Source organism: Notolabrus celidotus, chromosome 1, assembly GCF_009762535.1.
Source record: "Notolabrus celidotus isolate fNotCel1 chromosome 1, fNotCel1.pri, whole genome shotgun sequence".
In the NCBI taxonomy this organism is placed as follows: Eukaryota; Metazoa; Chordata; class Actinopteri; order Labriformes; family Labridae; genus Notolabrus; species Notolabrus celidotus.
In genome coordinates this window covers 12,948,580-12,971,398 of record NC_048272.1, presented here as the reverse complement: position 1 = coordinate 12,971,398, position 22,819 = coordinate 12,948,580, and the positions used below count along the sequence as shown (strand labels likewise).

Sequence of the window (22,819 nt, the reverse complement as noted above, 5' to 3'; positions counted from 1 at the left end):
TATGTTTAAACACACGGCGTCGCCCGGTTTCTTATGTTCACTATCGGAGACAAATCCCGCCCAGCATTGCTGCGACTGAAATAAAAACAAGCAAACCTCATGCGTGACGCGACTCACGCTCGCACAAGGGGTTTGTGGGAAATGAAGTCCATTCGAGAAAAGGCTACAGCGCCTCTGAAGCACACAGACAGCGCTGTAGAACTACATATCCGCCATTAGTAAAATGCCGACACTGCTTGCATCAGCGTGTGGACGGCACACACTGTTAAAGTTTTACTAGCGCCTTCTTTTCTTCTTTTAAAGTCAATATATTCGTTCTGTTAAAGTCCAGTCATCAGTCCCAGCACAGCGGAGGAGACACTCTCGGTCAAATGAAGCTCTTCGTAAGCGAAGGCAACCCGCACTGCCTGAAGGTGTTAGCTGCTTTAGAAGAGACTGGAGTTCAGTGTGAGGTTCAGTATGTCAGTCATGAAGGTAAGAAAGCATGGTTAGCTTCCCATAAATGTGTGGTTCTACATTAAAGGGAGGATACCACACCTTCTGTTTGTTCAAAGAGAAAGTGGCTGACCTATCAAAAGGCGGTTTTGTCAAGTTTGAGTTCGTTTGTTAACTGATGCAGCTGAGACTGCTTGTTAGCATACAAGCTGGCTAGCTAACTCAAGTGATACCTGCTGTCAGTGTCAGTTAGTGATGAATAGAGGGAACAGTACAAGCAGCTAGAAAAGTCTCTTACTCTATATCACTCCTTTGTTTTCTTGCTTTAGTCCGGTTTGTTTGTTTATCATCATCTAGGCTTTGTTCATCATTGTGTTAATCTTTTACCTGTACGCATTTGTATTTGAAAGTAATACTTTATTTATTTTCATAACTCAACATGAAATCTCTTTTTTTTATTACTTTATTACATGAGAAACAATTTCAACTCTCCAGATCACTGTACTTTCAAGTACATTGCATTTTTTTTTTTTTACATACATTAAATAAAAAATGTCATAAAAATAATAATAATAATAAAAAAATCAAATAAAAAAATAAAACAGTTCAAGAAAAAGGGAACAAAAAAATAAAAGAAAATAATAATAAAAAAATAAATAAAAATAAAAAGGGGGTGGTCTAGTGCTTTTCTATTCTTGATGTAAGTTTATGAAATTGTACATTCTGCCAAGTCTGATTTTAGGGTAGATTTTATGGATTTTTTCAAGATAATCTCTAATAATATAAATTATACTTTCATCTTCTAATGCACCTGTACGGTTCACCTGTAGGCACATAACGCGTCTGGAGCATTTGTATTTGAAAGTAACACTTTATTTCTTCTCAGAACTCAACATTTAATCTTGATGGATAAATATGGGCCTGAAAACGTATTTAAGCAAACAAGAAAATTTAAAAATGCTGACTTTTTTGTTTTCCTTGTAAATTTACCATCAAGGGAAAGTCACAGTATGTATGTTGATTGTGACAAATGTCTGTGTTTAAGCTGATTTTGATATATACAAAAAAACAAATCACTCATCCATTTTCAGGGTGAAAGACAGTACATCATCTGACTAATCCCTGACCTTCAGTGAAAAATTGTTTTGGAGGCTCTTCAATGCAAGTAGTCCTCCTATAGTTGAATTTTACATTTTCAACAAAGTATTGATCTGCATTGGATACCTTTAAACACATAATATGGCTTTATGAAAGTAAAACTTGGAGTACTTCTCACTGGATGCATTTTCAAATGGAACATCATATATATGCCTTAGTGTGAAGGATTGTGATTATAACCGAATAGTAAATAAGGATGAGTAATTTTCCCACATTATTTTTACCAGGCCTCAATATGGTACCATCGCAACATGTATGGTGGCTGTAGCCCATCTAAATTATCTTTAATTACCACCAGTTAATAACAATAGAGGAGGAAAGAATCAATTCTAGGTATCAGTAAAACCTGTTTTATGTGATGAGAGATTTTGAGCTAAAGAAAACTGCAGATACTTTGTTGGCAATCTGATAAATACAATATAATAAACTTTATTTTTCCTCATTGAAAACTGTCCCAAGCTTCACAAAAATCACACAATGACCTGAATTTTAAACAAGACAAGAAATCAAGAGAGCTTCTTGCTTGAATTTCCTATCCCTTATTGTAAATAATCCCAGTTTTGAGCTTATGGTCTGAACGTACGAGCCATGTTTATCTCTTGGTCCCAGATGTGATCTAGTTTTCTTAGGAGCTTGGTCACATAGATGAATTATAACCAGGACCACCTGCCTTGCAGCCCCAGTGTAAGAAAGAAGAAGGCTTACAAGCACTTGATGTACATGACAGTAAAAGGAGAGTCAAGGTGGAAAAGGCACTGTGCTTATTATTCAAAAATAGCTGAACAGTACTTCAGGGATTCAACTAATTACTGTCTTGGGCCTCTGGTTCGGCTCAGTTGGTAGAGCGGGCGCCGGATGTATCGAGGCTACAGTCCACATCGCACTGGTTGTGGGTTCAACACCTGATCCTTTCCTTTTTTGGTGCATGCCTCCTCCACCCTGTCTTCCCATCAGCCCTATCTTTGGCAAAAAGTCCTAAATAAAAAAAAAATTAGAAAAAGTATATTGATTATTAATTAATCTGAGAATTACTTTAATGATTAATCAGACAGTTGTTTGGTCTAAAAATAGTCAGAAAATGGTGAAAGATGATGTCCTTGTTTGTCCAAAGATATTTCATTTACTACATTTTTCATACACAGAGAGATGGCTTTACTTCTGTTGTATTTATTCATACAGTAAACCATAATATATCACATAGTATTGTCGGAGTGAAATCCCTTGAATGTATCATCATCATCTTGTGCTCTATGCTGCATTCTGATAAATTCCAGATTAAGAAGAAAATGAAATCCTTGACTTCTACTTGAACTTTGTGCTCCACGTAGACTGTTCTAGGATCTAAAATAAGAAGTATTAAGGAAAAAACATATCACAGGATTATCCTTGAGGAGTCCTCTGTTGTCAGTTCTCCTTAAAGATCCAGATACGAATTTAAATACAATCAGGAAATGCTGCAATAAAACATCACGTAGGTTTCTCTTCTCCTGCTCACACAGCTGTGAGAAAGACGATTTGCTGTTCACGTCGACATGTTTCATCAGATCTCGCCTATCTAGTTTAGAGACCTGCTCATCTGAATAATAATCCTCTGCTGTTGCTGTGTATCTTATGTGATCGTATTTAAACAAACATTGTGCTTGTTTGTTTTCTCTGCAGAGCGAGTGGTGCCCTTCCTTAGCCGTCCAGCCCTGCCAGCTCTGCTCCTGCCTAGCGGACTGCACCTTTTCAGCCCCAATGCCATCTGCCGGTCAGTAGACTAAAGTCCTCCTGCCTGCACGAATGCCAAGTTTGACAGTATGAGAGCAGTTAATCACTTCCTCTACATCGCTTTTCAGGAACCCAGAATCTTAAAGGGTCACTATGGCAGAAACAATGTGCTTTTTATTTGGCTGTAAGTGCTCAGATTGTGTTACTGTGAGTCACACAATTAAATGTACTTCACCTCCATGGTGTCGGTGTGTCAGCAGAAATGCCTGAGATAAATGTGAAGAAAATCCAGGGGGAAAAAAACAAAACTTCCTGCCTGGCTTTATACTCCTTGATATATATTTCTATATTGGGTAGTATGTGTTTTTTTTATTTTTGAAGGATCAATTTACTCTATCAGCAGTCCAGCAGTGTTTCTTTTACTTTATTGTAATATCTGAAGATTTTAATAAAGTATGTAACTGTGGAATTTGTGCACAGGATCCTTTTAATCTTTAGTTTTTTTCCAAAGTTTACATTGCGATACGATTTTGAGGCACACAGTTACTGACTTATGAATATGGAGCACATCCGTAGCAGATGCAGTATCTATATTTTATGTGTGTTTGTTTGGCACATATCAGATGAAATTCCTTTTGAAAGCAAGTATGCTGCAACTGGTTGACTTTCCTCTTTCTTCTTTTCCTCTCCAACATCTCAGATATCTGTTTGAAGTGAACGGGAAAGACTGCGGTGAACTTTGCGGTCAGTGGCTTGAATGGGAGGCCACAGATCTTCAGGTAGACTTTACATTAAAACAGAATTTTAAATAATTTGTTGTTTAAAACACTAAAGACGCAGCTTTTTAATCGATTAATGCTTTTGTCTTTAGTGCAGACTCATCTTTCCACTTCTCATTGTGTTTAAGAAAAGGAACGTAAATCCATGAGGCTAAATGATTAAAACTCCATCTCTTAACAGAACAATGTGCAGAGGAAATCAATCAGCCTGCTCTGTAGGGTTTAAGAAAATGACCTGTTTAACCTCAGTCATGCTCCTTTGCTTCACCGCTTGATCTGATGTCATTCAATCAATTCTCATTAATCTCTGTTTTGTCTCCCATGTGCAGCCGGCACTGCTGCAGGCTTTTCACATGGCAGTGCTGCAGGGAAAAGGATCAGAGGTGTCCAAGGTCCTCCAGGGGTCCCTCAACTACTTGGAGCAAAGCTTGAGCAAGGGGAACACGCCATATTTAACTGGGGTACAGCATTAACATCTCATTAATTTACCCTGTATCTTCTGAACATAATTATAAGACAAACAGACTATATGATCAAGTCAAAAGTTCACGATGCCTCTTTTGAAGCTCAGCTGAGCTTAACTGAGCGTCTCCTCTGTGCCAAATTTGGCTCCTCGGGGCAACGTTTCTGTGTCTTGTTCTTTTTCTCTTTTTTTTTTTTTGGGCTGCTGATACTGAGCTAGTGATGCATTTTTAAAGTTAAAACGATTTATCTGGGGAGGAGGTCCCTTTTGTTGCAGATGTGCCTCAGTGTGGGTGGCAGACTGTGTGGGTGAGGGGGATATGAGTTCTCTGTGGTACTTGGGCCCCTGTGGCAATAAGTCATCAGTGTCTGTCATATATTTCACGTGTACAGAAATATGTTCTGCTAAGTCTCTTGGAGATTGGCATGGCTCGAAGGAACCTCGCACATAGCGAGGCAGCCGCAGCAGAAACGTATAGTCCGTTTAGTGAGCACAAAACACAAGTGCTTAGAAACTAGTCTTCCTCTGGGCGTCTTTGTGGGTAAAAAGTCATTGCCGGTCTTCTGCCTTTTTCTAGGATTTCAAAACGTCAACAGAAAATGATTCATGACAAATGTTTCAGTATCTGAAGATATTAATCAAACTGTGTTGTGTTTCAGGACGCTGCTTCAGTTGCTGATGTTGTTTTGTGGGCCGCTCTGTATCCTATTTTATCTGACTCTTCACTAGCATTGGGTAAGGAATGATACACTTTGTCGTACATTTCCTTTTAATGCAACTTCCTCCCTGTTTTGGTTTCAGTTGTCTGTTCTTCCAGTGTTTTAATCTCCATGATCAAACCACCCATGCCATACCACAACTCCTTCATCTTCCTATTCTCTCCCACCCTCTCATTTCCTCTCCCCTCTCTTTCTTCTAACAGGTGAACGCAACTATGTGAAGACTTGGTTTGACCGTGGGGCTGCTCTGCACAGTTTACAGTCTGCTGCTCAGAATGTGCTGCAGGGAAAAGGCCTGCAGGGCACGAAGAGCTACATGCAGAAGCAGCCTACCCCTCAGAGCAGCCAATGCAGAAACACACAGCCATGCAACAGCAGCCCTGCTGAGGTACCAAGCAAGATCACCAGGATGACTATTAGACTTAAAGCATGATCGCTGAACAAAAAGAAAGCAGTCAGAGGAGCTTCGGTGCCTAAATACACTTGTGCTTGTGCCTCAGGAAACATGTATGCCCTGTGAGGTTTCCAAAAAAAGGAGTCAAAGCTAGATCTGCTCTAACACAAACAAGGACTTACAAGACATGTATTGTCACACTTTGCCGTTCCCAAGCTTCCATCTTTACTCCACTGTAGCTCTCTCACCCAGTAGTAGAAGGAAAGCATGCAAAGGCTTGAATTCTCCTCACTTAAACTAAGCAGACAGGGCCCTCTTGTGAAGCAGACACAGTCTAAGTGTGGGAGTTAACCAGGGTCTATGAAAGCTACATTAACACTGCGTTAGAATATAGAACATGCAGCATATGGAGGTTACATCACTTTTTCTTTATCCTCTATTCTCTTCCTGGTGTAAGCATGGCAGAATTGAAACATGTGTCAATCAAACGTTGTAGTAGCACTCACTGTATGGTTCCCTGTCAGAGGAGGAGTGTGTTTCGGATGGCTACAGGCTTTAGCCCGGGGTTAAGAATGAGAGGACAAAAGGTCAGGTGGCAGCTAGTGACATGTGTGGCAAGTGTTTCTTAAGTGCATACAATCCTGAAATATTAAATACTTAACAGTAAGGAGAAAACGACGTGTCTCAAGGGTGGAGCTTGATAAGGATCCCCCTGTTAAAGAGGGAAACACTCATATTTACAATTACAGTGACATTTAATTATATATCTATAAACTTGAACAACTCTCTTCAGAGCCAAAGCAGTTGTTTAAGACTTTCTCTGAACACAAGGCCATCACATCATTTCTAAAAGAAGCTTATATTGATGTTGAATCCAGGCGTTGAGAGTCCCGAAAGCATGTTCCTTATAAATTGTTAATCAGACAGTCATCATTTCACAGCTTTTGTATAAATACATGTTTTGTTTGTTGATCCATAATTAAAGGATGAGAAACAATTAATTAATTATGGAAATACTGTGTCAAAGAACCAGTTGGAATTAGCAGTATATATCAGCAAAATCATTACAAATATTTACTCATGAAGGTTTACAAACTTGAAAGTCAGTTTTGGTTGAATTCCCGTTTAATGACTCTTTGTGAATGTTTTTTCTAGTGTGAAGTAAGTGAGCGTTTGGTCTCAGAAGAGGAGATGGAGGCAGCTTCTGTCACCTGGAGTAAAGCTCTGAACGCTCGTCCTTCAGATGCAGACAGACAGCACCCCATGTAAGTAATTAAGAGTGCTGGTTCCATTTATAAACATAGAGTAAATACTGTGAGAGTGGGTTTGTGTTGTAGTTTAGAGTGTAAATTGACATCAAAGTTTTATGAATCTTTGAAGCGTGATATATGATGATGCTAGATCAGAACTCAGATTTATTTTTCGACTTTTAGTTTGCCAATGGAGGGCAAGAGGAACATCCTCGTAACCAGTGCTCTGCCTTACGTCAACAACGTCCCCCACCTGGGCAACATCATCGGCTGCGTCCTCAGCACTGACGTCTTCAGCAGGTAAGAATTTAATGTGATACACACTTTACTTTCTGTCAATATACAGGACATATCGACTAGATGATTCTAAAAATAACTTTTACATGTGTGCCAGCATCGTTTAAAAAACATTCACAAGACTCTTCACAAATCTGTGCAGCCTCTAATGTATCAAAATGTCACTTTGCACCACTCTTTCTTCCTCACCTACCCTCACTCTCATTCTATAAACAGTATTTTCAGGTTTCTGCCCAAACAATAGCCACGGCCAGGCATGTTATGTTTTTCAGGTTGTGCATCTGCCAGTCCACTCATCCAATATTGTGTTGGTGATATTAAAACTGAAAGCAATTTCTTCAAATTTGAAATGAGTCCCTCATGTCAGACCAACACTTGCTTTGTCTCTCAGTCCTCTGTAAAAATAGTCTCTGAAGGTACAATAATTCAAACAGGAAACAATTAACTGGAATTATAAAAGTCCAATTAGTAACAACCTCATTCAGAGGGAAAAAAACCATTTTATTGAATTCCTTTGGGTTCTATTTTTTGTTATAGTCTACTCCAGCAGTGATGTGCATCCTGACCGGTTGTGGTATATCCCCCACCCCATTTTCCCTGCTCTTCATCCTCCTCTCTCTTTCCATCCCTCTGTAAACACATCTCATTTGTTACCGCACACTGAGCCCATGTGATCTCTCCTCTAAGGTACGCCCGTCTGCGAGACTGGAACGTGCTGTTTGTGTGTGGCACAGATGAGTACGGCACAGCTACGGAGAACAAAGCCAGAGAGGAGGGTCTGACCCCGCAGCAGATCTGCGACAAATACCATGCCATTCACGCCGACATATACAAGTGGTTCCAGATCGACTTTGACTACTTTGGCCGTACAACCACTGAGAAGCAGACAGAGTAAGTGGAAACGGAGAGGTAAAAATTCAATCTGTATCTTATGAGAATAACTTTTCCTCTATTGACAACACATAAAATGAAACCCAAACAGATCTCCTGTAGTAATCAAGAGCTTGACCCTGCTCCCCTCGTGGGTTGGATGTGTTCTGGCTCTTCTTAGCTGTAGTATTAAAGAGCCAACACGTTTCCATACGATTACTATACACTTACATAATGTTGGATTACTATAATCTTGCGGTAGTTACTGGTGTGTATGTCTAGCCTTCTCAGACATAAATTCAACGCCACTTAATCTGAGAGATTATGGAGCATGATTGTAAAATGCAGATCATTGCGTATAAAAATATTAGATCCTATTATAAAACATTTGTTTTGATTATTGACGTCAGGAGAAATGTGTTGGGTTCTACACTTCTCATGTGACATCTGTATTTCATGAACAAGTCAAACAGATGTTAACTGGATGAAGGTGTGCTTGTAAAAACAGATTGAGAGTCAAGTGAGGCTCCACTTTAGAGTAACACATTGAGGTATTATGCAGAAACAGTTTCACTTTCTTAACTTCACTTCTACAAAGTCAGCAAAAAGAAAAGGTATTGGCAGTGTTAATCTATGAAAGATGAACAGGGCCTTATACAGTAGAGTAATCCATTTCATAATATTGATGAGCTAACTGCAGTCTGAAGATGATTATATTGCTTAAAGTTATGGATTGTTGCTGTTGGGAATTATTGAAAGAGTGAAAGTCATTGACCTCTTGTCAGTTTGTGTATGGATAAGATGTCAGTTTGTAGGTGTCTGAATAAGACATGAAAAGATGGATTTACGGTGGGTTTGCAGTCCTACACGTGGAATTGGGATACAAAAGAGAGGCTCTTTTCCTCCGTCAATATGAGACTCAGATCCTTAAGCTTGAACATGGAAGACGATAACAAAGATAAAATCTTTTGTTTTTGGGGCCTTTGCTTTGATAGCGTACAACATAAAAGGCATCAAACACCCTTAACCAAAACTATGCTCTTTGAAAATAGAAAACAGCCCACAGATTATTGACCTTGGTGTTGATTCATTGGATGTGGGGTTTTAGATTTAAAGCAAGTCTGCCACAAAAAATTACCACGGGTATTTTTGTTGTTGTCGTTTGTCCACTTTTACTTACTTTCTTTTTAATTTACCACAATTATATCCCAAGCACTCGTCCTATCGTCTCCCTTTTTTTTAGAATAATGCTGTATGTTCAATTTCTACTTTCTACTGCTAAATGTATTCATAAAGTCTTCTTAACTGTCTAACCAATGGGAAAGAGCAATATCTGAGCTGGTGAGCAAAATAGCATTCAAGTTAGTTGTGTTATGTGGACACAAATTAATCAACAATAATTTTGATGAAATTCTTAAACTTAAACATTTCCACTTAATGTCCGAGACACAGCCCCTGAAGTATTTTAACAACTCTCTTTACTCTCTTTCAGAATAGCTCAGAACATTTTCTGGCGACTCCACAAGCATGGTTTCCTCGTGGAAGACACGGTGGAGCAACTCCGTTGTGAAAAGTGCCAACGCTTCCTCGCTGACCGCTTTGTAGAAGGCATCTGCCCCAACTGCAGCTACCCAGAGGCCCGTGGTGACCAGTGTGACAAGTGTGGCCGTCTCATCAATGCTGTGGAGCTCAGGGTGAGTTGGGAGGAGCATTTCAATGATAAATAAGGATGATTAAGATGACTTAACTTATTATTGTCATAAAGTGACTATTTGAAAAAAGTATTATGGTGGTAACATTTGCAAAATGTTCTTCAATGCTGATGAATAATCAAGAGCAAACAAACATGTTCTGCTGCTTACTCAGTTAGATATTGATTTATGTTATGCCCTCTTCTCTTTCTACTTTTCTTGTACCTTGCTGTTCCTACATCTACTTTAGTTAGAGACTTTCTACATTTTGCAGAGTGACTTCCAGCTGGTTCATTTTCAAGTTATCAACACTGAACAATGGAGAACTGACCCTGGAAATACATACTTTTCTGTTAATCAGAGAAATTCTACCGTTAATGTAGCATTTTTTGCGCTGAAACTTGTAAAATAAAATCCCCTGAACTGCAATTTCAGATATGTTACATTTTCCTGACTGGTGTTGATAATTTTTGATGATTCTCCCCTCCAGGAACCTCAGTGTAAGGTCTGCAGGCAGACTCCAGTCATTCGCTCCTCCAAACATCTTTTCCTGGACCTGCCAAAGGTATGTTTTTGCACTGCATTGTATTGGCCTGGGTTGTCAATCTGAAAATATAGTGGGGGTATTTTCTGGTCACTGGTAATAAAGTCAGCCTGTTTAGAAAATACAAGCATCAAGAGTAAAGTAGAGTTCAAAGTCATAGTGCATGTGAAGGGCAGTTAACCTGGTGGTAATTTCATTTCATAAACTGCCTTCCTCATTCCAGAGAGAGCTGTGGTGTAGCGTTAAGATGTTTTCTTCTCCTGCTTCTTCTCATGCAGCTTGAGTCTCAGTTGGAGCAGTGGCTCGACAAGTCAACCAGCACAGGAGACTGGACAGCAAATGCCAAACAGATCACTCGCTCCTGGCTCAGGGATGGACTCAAACCTCGCTGTATCACCAGAGATCTGAAGTGGGGAACGCCAGTACCTCATCCTGACTTTAATGAGAAGGTCTGCCATTGAATCCTAGAGTTGGAGTTTTATTTTCACATTATGAAGCCTATCATAGGAGACAACTTGCTTATTAACGGTTTATTACACAGTAGAAAAGACTCACACGGTCATATGCATTATCTGTTTTATTAAATCATATAAAAGCCTGACTGCTCAGCTACATAACTTGCTAAGAACATGACGGATGCAGACACTTAACATCTGAGGTCAGGTTCTAAATTACTCCACATTTAATTTACTGTTTAAAAGTGCTGTAGTGAATAATGATACTGCAGCTCTCTATAACAGCACACTCACCTAGACTCTCTGGGGCATGTCTGAACATGTTTGACAGCTTTCTCATGAACACACCTCCAAAATGTTCTTACACTGCCACTCAAGGGAATTTGACTGAAGTCACATCCACAGTCTATCCAGGTCATTGTTTATCTTCAGGGTTTTTTCGTTTCTATTACTCTTTGCGTTTTTCTTTTCAGTCTGATCAAGTAATCCAAATACATTTCTGTAAAAAAAAAAAAAAAAAAAAAAAGTATAAATTGTCACTCATGATTTTCACTGCCACTGCAGGTGTTCTACGTATGGTTTGATGCCCCTATTGGTTATCTGTCCATTACCGCCAACTACACCGACAAATGGGAGAAGTGGTGGAAGAATCCCAATCAGGTAACCCAACCCATCCTCGACTCCAGCTGCCAAAACATATGTTGTCAGAATCTATGAGCCGAGCAAAGCATTGACGCACGAGCTTGGCACCGATTTTTGTCCTCTTTACAACACAGAATGGGTCTGATTGCTTTTTTCATTGCTCCATCTGTTCTGTTGCTCTCTCGATTTAAACGCAGTGGAACTCCTTGCCTCATATAACCCTGATGTGAAACAAAGGAAGACGTAACCTCTTTGGTTATGAATAAAAAGCACAGCATCATGCCTTTACACATTTGACTCAGAAGTCTCAGCATATATATAACTAGCAGAGGTATCTCGTTGTTCATGATGATGTCATGAGCTTTACTTAGATAGGTTTCGAAATTGTAAATTTCCACAGAAAACAATTTAATCCAGATTTAGAGAAACACTCTAGATAGTTATTTCATTAGTATTTTGATTTTTTTAACAGCTTACCCTTTAAATTAGAAAAACAACTTCCTATTTCTCACTGACTCATCTAATCTCATCCAAAGAGATGAGAACCTGTTATTTGTGTGATGGCCTGTATGTGCAGAACAAGAAAGCGAGAGAAGGAGTGGAGTTGGGGGTTGGGGAGAGCTGATAAGTCCTCTTTGAACCGGGTGATCTCATGATGATCTAATATGATGTCATCCTCACAATGCAGTGTTGTGTCTCTGCCACCAGGTGGAGCTGTACAACTTCATGGCCAAAGACAATGTGCCATTCCACAGCGTTGTGTTCCCCTGCTCCCTGCTGGGAGCCCAGGACAACTACACTCTGGTCAGCCACCTGGTCGCCACTGGTCAGCACCTTTTTCACCTTCTGATTATTTACATACTGAGTTATATTTATAACTTGCTGAGATTCAAACAATAACTGGGAATGTTTTAAAGCACTGTAATGATGGTGCCTTTGTTGTGCTTGGCAATTATCTTGGATGACCATAATAACTGCAGAATTGAAGCTTCGTCTTTAACTGTGGCTTTTGCTTTAATTTTCCCACAGAGTATCTGAATTACGAGGACACAAAATTCTCCAAGAGCCGTGGTGTTGGTGTGTTTGGAGACATGGCCAAGGATACGGGTATCCCATCTGATGTGTGGCGGTTCTACCTCCTGTACGTGCGTCCAGAGGGACAGGATTCAGCCTTCTCCTGGTCTGACATGGCAACTAAGAACAACTCTGAGCTGCTCAACAACCTGGGCAACTTCATCAACAGGTTGGTAATAGTCGTACGTTGTAAAAATAACTTCCCACTATATACAAGTATGTCCTGTAGTGTAAGTTATGCATTTGCAAGAGATCCTCTGTTCCCTTTCTCCATGTTTATTTCTGTATTTTTATTATTTTCAATAGTTGAGAAAAGTTGCCAGTTAAATTAAAATTGGGGCAACCCACCTCAAGTTTTTTACATCATGTACATAGTAAGTTTCACTCAAAATGTAAATTAGCTACAAAATTGTCACCCAGTCCAATTATAAAGTTTAAGTTTATATATAAAGTTGTTAAATTGTTGTACTCTTTGAAAAAAATAACCCTCTGTTGATGCAGTAACTATTACAAGAGGCTCACCCCAGTTTTCTAAATTTGTTTGGGATGGCGTAATTTAGCCCCAATTACATCGCCTGGGATGATTTTTAAAAGATCAGGGTTAAATCTCACATCAAAGATTTTTCTCAGCAGTTTTTTTTTTCCCAAAGTACCTTGATCTTCAAAATGAGTTTAGGGCAGCAATGTTGATGCCTAATTGGTATAAAAATATCTTGTAAATTGCATTAAGCCTAAGGTGATGGAGGTAGAAATAATTCTGCTTCAGAAAAGAAACCATGTCCTTGCCTGGATCTATTCACTAAATCACCACATCATTAGCGACAGTGTGTCCATCATGTGCCAGCTTTTTAATCAGATTCATAAATTAATCTGTGCTGGGGGTATCCAGCTAATTGATGCTTAGTTGCCTGCAGAGACTCTCATACATAACTGGCTTCACAAATGTGTAATTTTGACTTTATATATGTCTGTAAATGTTACTTTTTTCTATTAAGATGAATCAGGTACTGTAATAGTGAGAATATTTTTTTTTATACTCCCAGGATGGAAAAACCCCTCAGGGCTTCATCAACCAAAGACTGAAACAAATTAAAACGCAGGTCACACAAAGTTCATGCTGACACGTCAAAACAACAGTTTAGTGTAAATCTGACAGTACTGTCACAGTCTTCTGGCCTGCTCAGAGGCTGAGAGGTGTGTAAAATATAGAACAGTCTGTTGCATCAGACGTGACAAAAACCTTCTCAGTTGGAACATCCTCCTGATGCACAGAAAAGTCTTTAAAAAAAGACCGGCTGTGGTACGACATATAGTCGAGGAAGGAGCTGTGAAGAGGATCAATGCAACACACTTAAAACTAGCAGAGCTCTGTATTACATCTGGCAACAAAATCTATAATTTATAAACAATTAGCGAGTCAAGTTACATGCCCTTCTCTTGTTTTTCTCTCGCTCTATGACTCTCTCCTGATTTCTTCCCCTCTCTCTTCCAATATTTTCCCCTGACCACCATGTTTTTTTCTATCCGTCTTGTTGAAACCCCCCCCTGTCTCCTTCAGAGCTGGCATGTTTGTCGCTAAGTTCTTTGACGGCTGTGTGCCGGCGATGGAGCTCCAGCAGGAGGATAAGAAGCTGCTGGCTCTGGTGGGCTGGGAGCTGCAGCAGTACATCCAGCTCATGGACAAAGTCAAGTGAGAACATTTTGAATTGCATCACTGTTGAGAGAGGTTGATGTTTGGACTTAGACTCACAAAATGAATGATGATGTTTAATTGACGTAAATTCAGCTTTTAAATGATAAATGTAGAAAATATCAAGGGGTATTTCAGTTTTACATGATGACTTTTAAGATTGGCAGTCGTATCAGTTGGCAGACGCATCAGTTTGAGATGTATCGTGACACTAAAGGTAATACATACAGGAATACAAACCCATATTACATCATATTGTTTGTGCACACATAGTATAGAGTGGCAAACCTTCCCATAGTTTTAATAGGAATTTCAAAAACATCACATTTTCTCTTAAATTCTCCACCAGAATCCGTGATGCCCTGAAACACATCCTCAACATATCTCGCCATGGCAACCAGTACATTCAGGTCAATGAACCCTGGAGGAAGATCAAGGGAGATGACACAGAAAGGTGAGATGGCCCTTGCCAACCTAACACAATCTGTCCCTCAGATGGATCTGTGTTGCTCTTTGTTTTGATTCCAAAATGAGATTCAACATGTTTGAGTCACAGCCAATGGAGACGGACCACTCACCTTCGCGAAACATGACTCCTCCTTTCCGAGTCATGTATCTCTGAGCAGATTTGATTAACATTTGAATTCATGACTTGTCTGACGGACTGATCTCTGTCTGTCCTTTCCCAGGCAACGAGCGGGCACAGTGACCGGCGTGTCTGTGAATATAGCCTGTCTGTTGTCAGTGATGTTGTTCCCTTACATGCCAACGGTCAGTCAAACTATCAGGGATCAGCTCAACGCCCCTCAGACTTGTGTCAGTACCATGTTGCAAGGCACCGGCACCTTTGTTTGTGCCCTGTGTCCTGGCCACCGCATTGGCACCGTGAGTATCACCTGACACATGAAGTTCATACGTGTGCACACACACACACACACACACACACACACACACGCACACACACACACTCTCTCTCACAAACCCGTAGAACCTCCTGTATGTTGTCGCTGGGTGATACAATGAGGATGCAATAGTCTGCCAGTATTTCCGTTCTCTGGAGGACACACCCACACTTAAGAATAAAAGCCTCGACAGGGTTTAGAGGGCTCAGCCTTCCAACAGCAACTTTCTCTCAGGCCACTTGTCCCCCCAGGCCTAATTGTGTTGACCAGATTCTGTAGCAACCCGTCAACACTGCATTCGATGTTAAAGCCCTCCCTAAGTCGTGACTGCGGTTTCCAACAAGGCTCGGCAGACCAAACTGTTCTAACATTTAGGTAAAACACCGTACTCGATCACTATGTGCTCAAAACGTATCAAGAAAATATTTTATTTTCACTACAATAATGTAATAAAAAAATAAGTTATGATTGCCAAAACGCTCAACATTTTCGTTCAAAGTTATGTACTCTTAATTTGCATAATCATCGTCTCTCAAAGACGGGTTCAGAATGTCCAGGTAAAATTTCCCACAACAATGACTTTGAGCAGGATCCACAATTCAAACTTTTTAGATATTCAAACATACATTGTTTTTAATTTCTGCCTTTTTTTGCCCCATATTTTATTTGCAGGTCAGTCCGTTGTTCCAAAAACTGGAGGTGGACCAGATCGAGGCTTTAAAGAAGAAATTTGGTGGACAACAGGTATTTGATGTTCATGATGCATAATGGTCTGTGTATGAGTTCAGTCTAGCCTCGTAGAAATAAAGGTTGACTATTTATGAATTATGAAATAAAGAATGGACAATGCATAGCCGCTCACGCTCCTCTATCAGACTGTCTGCATGAGAAAGAATTCTTACTAAATAAGCGTATCTGTCTTTAGAGACATGATGCAGAACACACTATAAATGTTTAAATTGTGTATTTAGCATCCGTCAAATGGGTATAAATAATCTGTCTCAAACCTTCTCCTCAACCGCCTGCCTCTAGCCTGAAGACGAACCCCCTAAAAAAAAGGTATCGAGCAGTGTTTGTGTGTGAAGAGTCCACACTGGTGCTGTTGTGTCAATGTTGATTACTGCATGCCTTCACTAACAAAAGCAGCTCATCTAACGCCCTCAGATTTGAGTTTTTACGCATCGCCATGTGTCCAGTTCGATTCAGTGTCCATTCACACTTTATGACTCATAACATCCCGCCGACATTTTGAGTGATGAGGGTTATTGTCTGAAATGAAGGTACTCATCTCCATGCATAATAACCATCAAAATGGCTCAAATTTAAACATTTTTATCCGTCTGTGTCCACCTTCAGACGACAGCCCAGAAAGCTGCCAGCACTGAGCCAGCCGCTGTGCCAGCTCCTGCCAAGGTGGCAGTGAATGGAGTGGACCCCGAAAAAGCCAAGCAGCTCACACAGGCTGTAGCTGAGCAGGTGAGATCGCTGGCGAGAAACAGATGATCTATCAGCTGTAAACCTAGTTCTTACATGTATGGGAATTTAGGTATCAGTTATTTTTTATTTGGAGAGCACTGCACCATTTTTAAAATGATAGAACAGATTAACGCATCGTTTTTTTTCAAAGATAGTCCTCTTACAACTGGAGCAATCCAAGGCATCTCATGTCAAGAGCAGAAACCATCCCTCCTGAAATCAAACGCATGACAAACTATGGACTGCTAAATAAATGACGGCTAATTTTAAAAGCTAATTTTTAAATGGTATTTCAAGTTGTAAGTGGTTGTCGAGTGTTGTACGAGTTCATTAATTGATCAAAACTCTTTAACTGGCTTCTTCTTGAGTTTTTATTTTATTCAACAGGTACGACTACAAAAGCGGAGGTTGAATATTTTGGATTAGATCTTAAGTCGTCCGTAATTTCCAGACTTGAGTTAGAAAATCTCAAATTTCCGCCTTTGGTTTTTGTGAAAGGAAAGCTACCGTCCTCTGTGTGACCATAAGCCAATGTGTTCAACCAAAGGCAAATTAAGATGCGAGTAAGGTATTTAACCCTCTCATTCCCTTTGTCGCAGGGCGAGAAAGTGCGGACACTCAAAGCCCAGAAGGCGGAGAAGGCTGCGATCACAGCAGAGGTGGCTAAATTGTTGGACCTGAAGAAACAGCTGGCTCTGGCTGAGGGGAAGAGCCCCGAGCCGGCACCTCAGAAGGGCAAGAAGAAGTGAGACAGGAAACAAAGTGATATCTAAATGATGGAGGTTAGTCAGAGGAAGGGAAGAAAAGAATGGTTTGAGATATGATTGCTGAGAATGGGAACAAGATGTACACAGAGCGAGATGAGGGTATTAGCTTAAGGCAAAGCCGTGACTGGATCTAAAACAATGTGGTATTGGCACTGAGGACTAATGAAATGCTGGAAAGGCCGACGGGGAAATGAAAACACACAAAGAGAGAGTCAAATGAATACAGCTACAGAATGGAGGGATTTCTCCAAATCCCTACACCAAAAGAAACTGATTTTATACTCTCCCCGTGATAAAGTCAGCATACGATATTAGCGTTGGAAGGTGTGTTGCGCATTTGAAGGTGTTTTTTTTTTTTATATTCTCTGGAAAATTGTTATTTTCCATTTGCTACAAAATACCCTTTTTTTGGATTCAGAAAACAAGTTAAGTTCAGTTAATTTCGTATTCTCCCGCTTTCAGCATTTTAAAATATTTTCTACCAAAAAAAAAATGTATATACAGGAATTAAAGAAAAACAATAAACATCACATGACACAAAGAATTGCACAGTTTTTTTCTTTTATTGCAAATTTGGGATTACAATGAAAGGTAAAATAAGAGGTATGGTAAAATACATTGATGATAAAAGCCATGCATATTATTCTACAGATAACAATTTGTGTTTGTGTGACTACAATGAGAAAGTAACAGGATATGTTGGCATCTACAGTACACGCCATTACAGTACAATAGTATACATTTATATATATTTATTACAGTGGAATATAAAAATAGTTAATCAGGGTAGAATAATTTGTGGTAATTCGACTACAAATCCCCGTTATTGATAGAAAAGGTCAGCTTAGAAAGTATAGCCGGGTTCTACTTACTTTATCTAAATACAAATACAAGCCACTGTTTATAAAAAAGTAAGAAAGAGTATGAATTCTCTGAAAAAAATCATTCTCTCGTACTCACACTGCACTGGGCACTTTCAAACTTTTCCTGAGCTCCTTAACTCTCCATAAATTGGGACGAATAATCTCTGCTAGCCAGATTGCAGCCCTTAATGTAGGAATTACAATTATTGCAAAATGGTGGGAAGGGATGACGATGAAATGCACTCTTTGTTTCTTTCTGTCTCACATATCTCAGAACCGTTTTCTCTGCCATCATAATTGATGGATCTTCAGAGTTAGGCATCCTTAAAAAATGACAAACATTCATCAAAACCTCTGTATCATTCGCACTTTGAGCTGTCTGTTCTTCCTTTTCTTTGTACATGCTGTGTCTTTTTGTTGCCGCAGTGCTGTTGCAGCCCCTTCTCTCTGTGCTCTCTCTTGTCTTGACTTTCATCACTTCCCTAATTCTTGCCATCTTAAGCTCTCTGTCTTTTCCAAAAATCCTCTCGCTTATAAAATATCTTTGGTTTCAATCCTTTCCTGTCTAAGAGGCATTTCATGACCACCATGTTACAACTTTCCCCACCATTGCTTATTCCAATTTTGTAGGACCTGTAATCTTTCATTTCTTTCTTCATCCTCTCTTTCATTTCCTGGTGTTTACTAGTCTCTCTATCAGGGCTCGACGTGTCCTCTGTACCTCCTCTCCCAGCCTTTCAATCTCTGCTTTCAAACGCTCATTCTGATCCGTCAGCTCCTGCACCTTCCTCTCGTTCTCTTGCTCTCTTTCTTTGCGACTCTTTTTGGCAGACGTGTAGGATGAGGATGATCGTTGGGAAGAGGAGGCGTAGGAGGACAAGGCACCATTGGCCCGCTCGCTGGTGGTCCTTTTCCGTTTCCCGAGGCGGGAGGATGGGTAGGCAGAAGGAGAGGAGACGGGTGAGGAAGGAGAAGAACAATTTTGAGATGGCGACTGGGAAGCTGAGGAGGAGCAGGACGGGGAATCGGGGACACAGGTCAGTTCCTCCTCGCTGGCCGAGGGAGACGCAGGATGGACGATATTATTAGCCTGGTGGTGTTGATGGTGGTGGTAATAATAGCCGCCGCTGATCACCACTCCACTTGGATCCACCATTCCCACTCCTCCTTCGCTCAGCAATTCGAAGAACTCTGGAGGCAGCAGATCACTGCCGCCTCCTGTCGAGGTATCTCCACTTCTACCACTTTCAGCCTCTGTCCGCCGCTCCTCTGCAACTGCTGGACTCATGCAGGAGGAGGAAGAAGAGGATGATGAGGAGGAGATGTGATGCAGAGGCTGTGGGTTATGGACTTCCTCTGTTGCCCTCTGAGCACCTTCACCCCACGTCTGGTTTCCGTCTGTCAGCCATGTCAAAGAGCAACTCTCCAGAACATCCAGAAACTCTGGCTCTTTCTACAAGAAAATAAAGAAAAGTGTCAAAATCACAGAAGAAAATCCGTAATCTATGACAGTATGATTTAATTTAAGTTTCGTATTTGTAGGAAACAGATTTGTTCGCAAATCACTAAACAAACGTAAAAAGAAATTGAGCTATTACAGAATAACTTAGTATTAACACCCACAGTCATCATTAGTGTGATAATCATCTCATTCTTGTAGCTACTGACCTCGGTGCATGTGGGGGCACGCGCCAGTTTTGCCCCTCCCGTGTCAGAGCCCAGAATATCCTGCAGGTCCTCATACCACGCCTCCAACTCTGCACCACACAACGGCCCCACGCCAGGGGGGTACGGCGGGGGCAGGTGTAGCCACTCGGCAGTCATCTCCCCAGTCAATCGCAACGCACAGATACTCGGCCACACGGTTCACACTGGACCTGCTGGGGGGCAGCAGTCAACAGGCAGAGGTTGATAAAATTAGAAAAAATGAAGGAGAGTGCACAGCAGCTCCACGGTAGATAACTCACACAATGCCTGAGAAATGTCTCAAAAACTCAGCATAGATTGTTTTAATTTCTACTTATCTCCAACTCAGAGTTGATTATATTTAGGATATTTAGGATATTAGGATTCAGTCTATTTTCACAAATATTTAAAGACACCCTCCATTTATAAAAAATGATTCACACCTCATTAAAGAAGACATGACCAAAGTACATTGTGCTGTATAATCCACTTAACTGTGAAATGTGATAATAGTGACACTAAGTGAGCAAATGATTGTACTGCACTGAATATGCTGATAGGAGGAATTTGAAAAATCAGAATTTACTTACAAAATTAAGATAACAAGAATCAAACTTGAATTAGTATTAAAATATACAACTTGATTCATTTAAAACCCCAATATCACAAACATGCAGTAATCAGATCTTAAAATGTAAAAGGAGACATTTACCTTTGGAAAGTCTCTGTTAATCAAGTCTGCAGATTTGTAGGAGAAAGTTCGTCTCTATAATTCTGAAAGAAAGAAAAGATTTGATGAGAAATGTGGAAAATGATTCATTCTGAAATTTGCTGAGATTTCAAATTCAAAATGATGATTTGCACAAATAAGGAGCTAGCTTGATGTGGCAACCAATGGTTACTGAAATTAAATATTAATGTCTTCAAAATGTAGGTAAAACAAATCAAATGTCAATAATTTAAAAAAGAATAAACAATGGTGGAGAGGAAATCAATCCTGTCACTTAAATCTTGTAAACAAAGACGACAATGTTCTCTACTGCGCCCCCTGCTTTCTACGGTCCTCAAAGCACCTTTGGATCGATAAACAAGTGGTTAAAAACGACAGGAAATCATAATATTGATCTCTTCAGGTCTGACAGTCAGGTCAACATTTTTTAATCAATGACCTAAAGCTGTCCAACAAAAAAAAAAAGCAATCCAATTTATTTTGATTATTCTACACAAAAAAACAGCTGATAATTTTCGTATAAAAAATAATATCCGCTTTTTTTCTTGTAAAGTAGGATTAAACCTGAAAAAATATGTTATTTAATGATACAGCAATGGTAGGGAATCCTAAATCAGAGAGATTTAAAAGCTGGTTAGACAGATGTTAGATGGAAATGTTCAACTTCCCGTGAGGTTGTGCCTATAAAGGCATTAAAATGTCGTTTCATCAAATAAAGCCCACCCATTTATTTATTCTGATGAAATTATCCAACATGAAAAATTAGTATTTTCTTTTATATTCGGGATCCATGTCCACTGTGAGCCAAGACAGTTACGTCATGGAAATGTAAGTCCAGCAGGAGGAATGGGCGAAACAAAAGGAAACTGTACAGTGAGGAAAACAGTAGGCTGAGAAAAACAGACTACAAAACATCTTCATATTTATTCTGCGGTGAAATGTACTCAGGTTTATTTAAAGTGTGAGACACACAAAGCAGCTGGTAAAAATAAAAGCCGCTCACATTTACATTTTATTTAAACCTTATAGGAAATTAACTGTCAAGACATCACACGGAGTTTGTCAATGGCGCTAGTTTAAATAACATAACATAATAATAACCAAGCAAATGTCCTTTAGAGTAAATCCACGCAGTAGTTTTAAGATGTTAAAACACGCTCGCCTGTGAAAACCTCAAAACTTCCTAGTTATAAGTCCGTACGAGCATGTCAGCTTGTCAGAAGAGGAGACTCCAAAAATGAATTCCATTTACATTGATTTAGACAGCTGTTTCTCTATAAACAGCATTTGCCAAACACATGCATTTGTTTTTCTTTCAAGCAAACCACACCACGTTATTATTAAATAGCCGACACTCCCTAAAAACAGAAAAACATCCACCAACTTACAGTCAAAGCTATTAAAAAGTGTCACAACTTACCCTTTTTCTTCTATTTGCTCGCCTTCTCGACTGTCTTGAACTCGAATGTGGATATTTTAGTAAAAATTGGTGATAGCTCATGATAACCATTGTTCAGTCTGGACGGCTGAATGTGATTTTTCGGAAACTCCCGGCGGTGTTTATATTGAGGGAGCGGCCAACCGAACTATGCTTGGGGATGGTAGTTTCAGCGCAACCTAACAGCACTATAGTAACTGCCGTTCTGTCTGTCCAATCAGGAGAGAGGACTCAACTTCTTTGCCTTGGCGACATCCAATAGGGAGCCCGGATTCAGTATTTAAGGCGGGGCGTGGTGTCGTCTCGCTGGTTTGTTCTCTCTCAAGCCTGTATAGTTTGTACGAGCAGCAATTGTGATGCAGTCATAAGACGGCCAGGACGAATTTGGGGCGTATGGGAGTCACATGAAAGGAATGATGCAATGCTTGGCAACCAATTTCTAGCTGGGGATAACACCAGCAGAATCAGAACATGTTTTATTAAACAGTGTTGGCTCTAACTAAAATCTAAAAATATACATATATGCATGGATATCTAATGTCGAAGAATTGTTTGTTTCCGGAACACAAAAGCTGAATTGTTTTTCCGTAGTAAATGAAAAAAAAAACGTCATTATGTATCAATTAAAGGCTGAAATGCTGTAAGAATAAAAGGGTTTTCACCCCATTTATATATCATAGTTGCTATTCTAAAGTTTTGGGTTCACACCGACAAACACACACCCCCTTTCCCTCCGTGTGTCCACGCGGAGACAGCAAAAACACACTATTCGTCCCTCCCCTTGAA

The 22,819-nt window shown here is 40.0% G+C and overlaps 2 protein-coding genes across 4 annotated transcripts; one reads left to right on the top strand and one right to left on the bottom strand.

The window, feature by feature from the left end:
• Positions 1-12: 12 nt before the first annotated feature.
• mars1 (methionyl-tRNA synthetase 1) lies at positions 13-17,860 on the top strand. Of its 2 annotated transcripts, XM_034687219.1 has the most exons (22): positions 209-474; positions 3,253-3,343; positions 4,004-4,082; positions 4,412-4,543; positions 5,205-5,280; positions 5,468-5,652; positions 6,814-6,923; positions 7,092-7,208; positions 7,893-8,096; positions 9,568-9,769; positions 10,257-10,331; positions 10,589-10,759; positions 11,330-11,425; positions 12,116-12,233; positions 12,437-12,650; positions 14,040-14,171; positions 14,521-14,625; positions 14,861-15,056; positions 15,746-15,817; positions 16,106-16,132; positions 16,430-16,549; positions 17,149-17,860. In XM_034687219.1, the coding sequence occupies exons 1-22, from the start codon at positions 372-374 to the stop codon at positions 17,296-17,298; spliced, it is 2,775 nt and encodes a 924-aa protein (XP_034543110.1). In that variant the 5' UTR covers positions 209-371; the 3' UTR covers positions 17,299-17,860. The 2 variants fall into 2 exon arrangements, with proteins under 2 accessions (XP_034543118.1, XP_034543110.1); XM_034687227.1 differs by lacking the exon at positions 16,106-16,132 and having other exon boundaries at positions 13-474.
• ddit3 (DNA-damage-inducible transcript 3) lies at positions 17,861-22,160 on the bottom strand. Of its 2 annotated transcripts, none has more exons than XM_034687286.1 (4): positions 22,016-22,160; positions 20,578-20,639; positions 19,848-20,059; positions 17,861-19,632 (listed from the first exon to the last, which is right to left on the bottom strand). In XM_034687286.1, the coding sequence occupies exons 3-4, from the start codon at positions 20,001-20,003 to the stop codon at positions 18,847-18,849; spliced, it is 942 nt and encodes a 313-aa protein (XP_034543177.1). In that variant the 5' UTR covers positions 20,004-20,059; positions 20,578-20,639; positions 22,016-22,160; the 3' UTR covers positions 17,861-18,846. The 2 variants fall into 2 exon arrangements, with proteins under 2 accessions (XP_034543177.1, XP_034543185.1); XM_034687294.1 differs by having other exon boundaries at positions 19,848-20,056.
• Positions 22,161-22,819: the final 659 nt, after the last annotated feature.

What these genes read in the sequence shown, in the direction of transcription:
- mars1 (XM_034687219.1), top strand. Translation starts at nt 372, where the DNA reads ATGAAGCTCTTCGTAAGCGAAGGCAACCCGCACTGCCTGAAGGTGTTA. An exon ending in TGACTCTTCACTAGCATTGG is followed by an intron (nt 5,281 to 5,467) that starts GTAAGGAATGAT and finishes TTCTTCTAACAG; the next exon opens with GTGAACGCAACTATGTGAAG. An exon ending in ACCACTGAGAAGCAGACAGA is followed by an intron (nt 8,097 to 9,567) that starts GTAAGTGGAAAC and finishes ACTCTCTTTCAG; the next exon opens with AATAGCTCAGAACATTTTCT.
- ddit3 (XM_034687286.1), bottom strand. Translation starts at nt 20,003, where the DNA reads ATGACTGCCGAGTGGCTACACCTGCCCCCGCCGTACCCCCCTGGCGTG. An exon ending in GTGCCCCCACATGCACCGAG is followed by an intron (nt 19,633 to 19,847) that starts GTCAGTAGCTAC and finishes ATTTTCTTGTAG; the next exon opens with AAAGAGCCAGAGTTTCTGGA.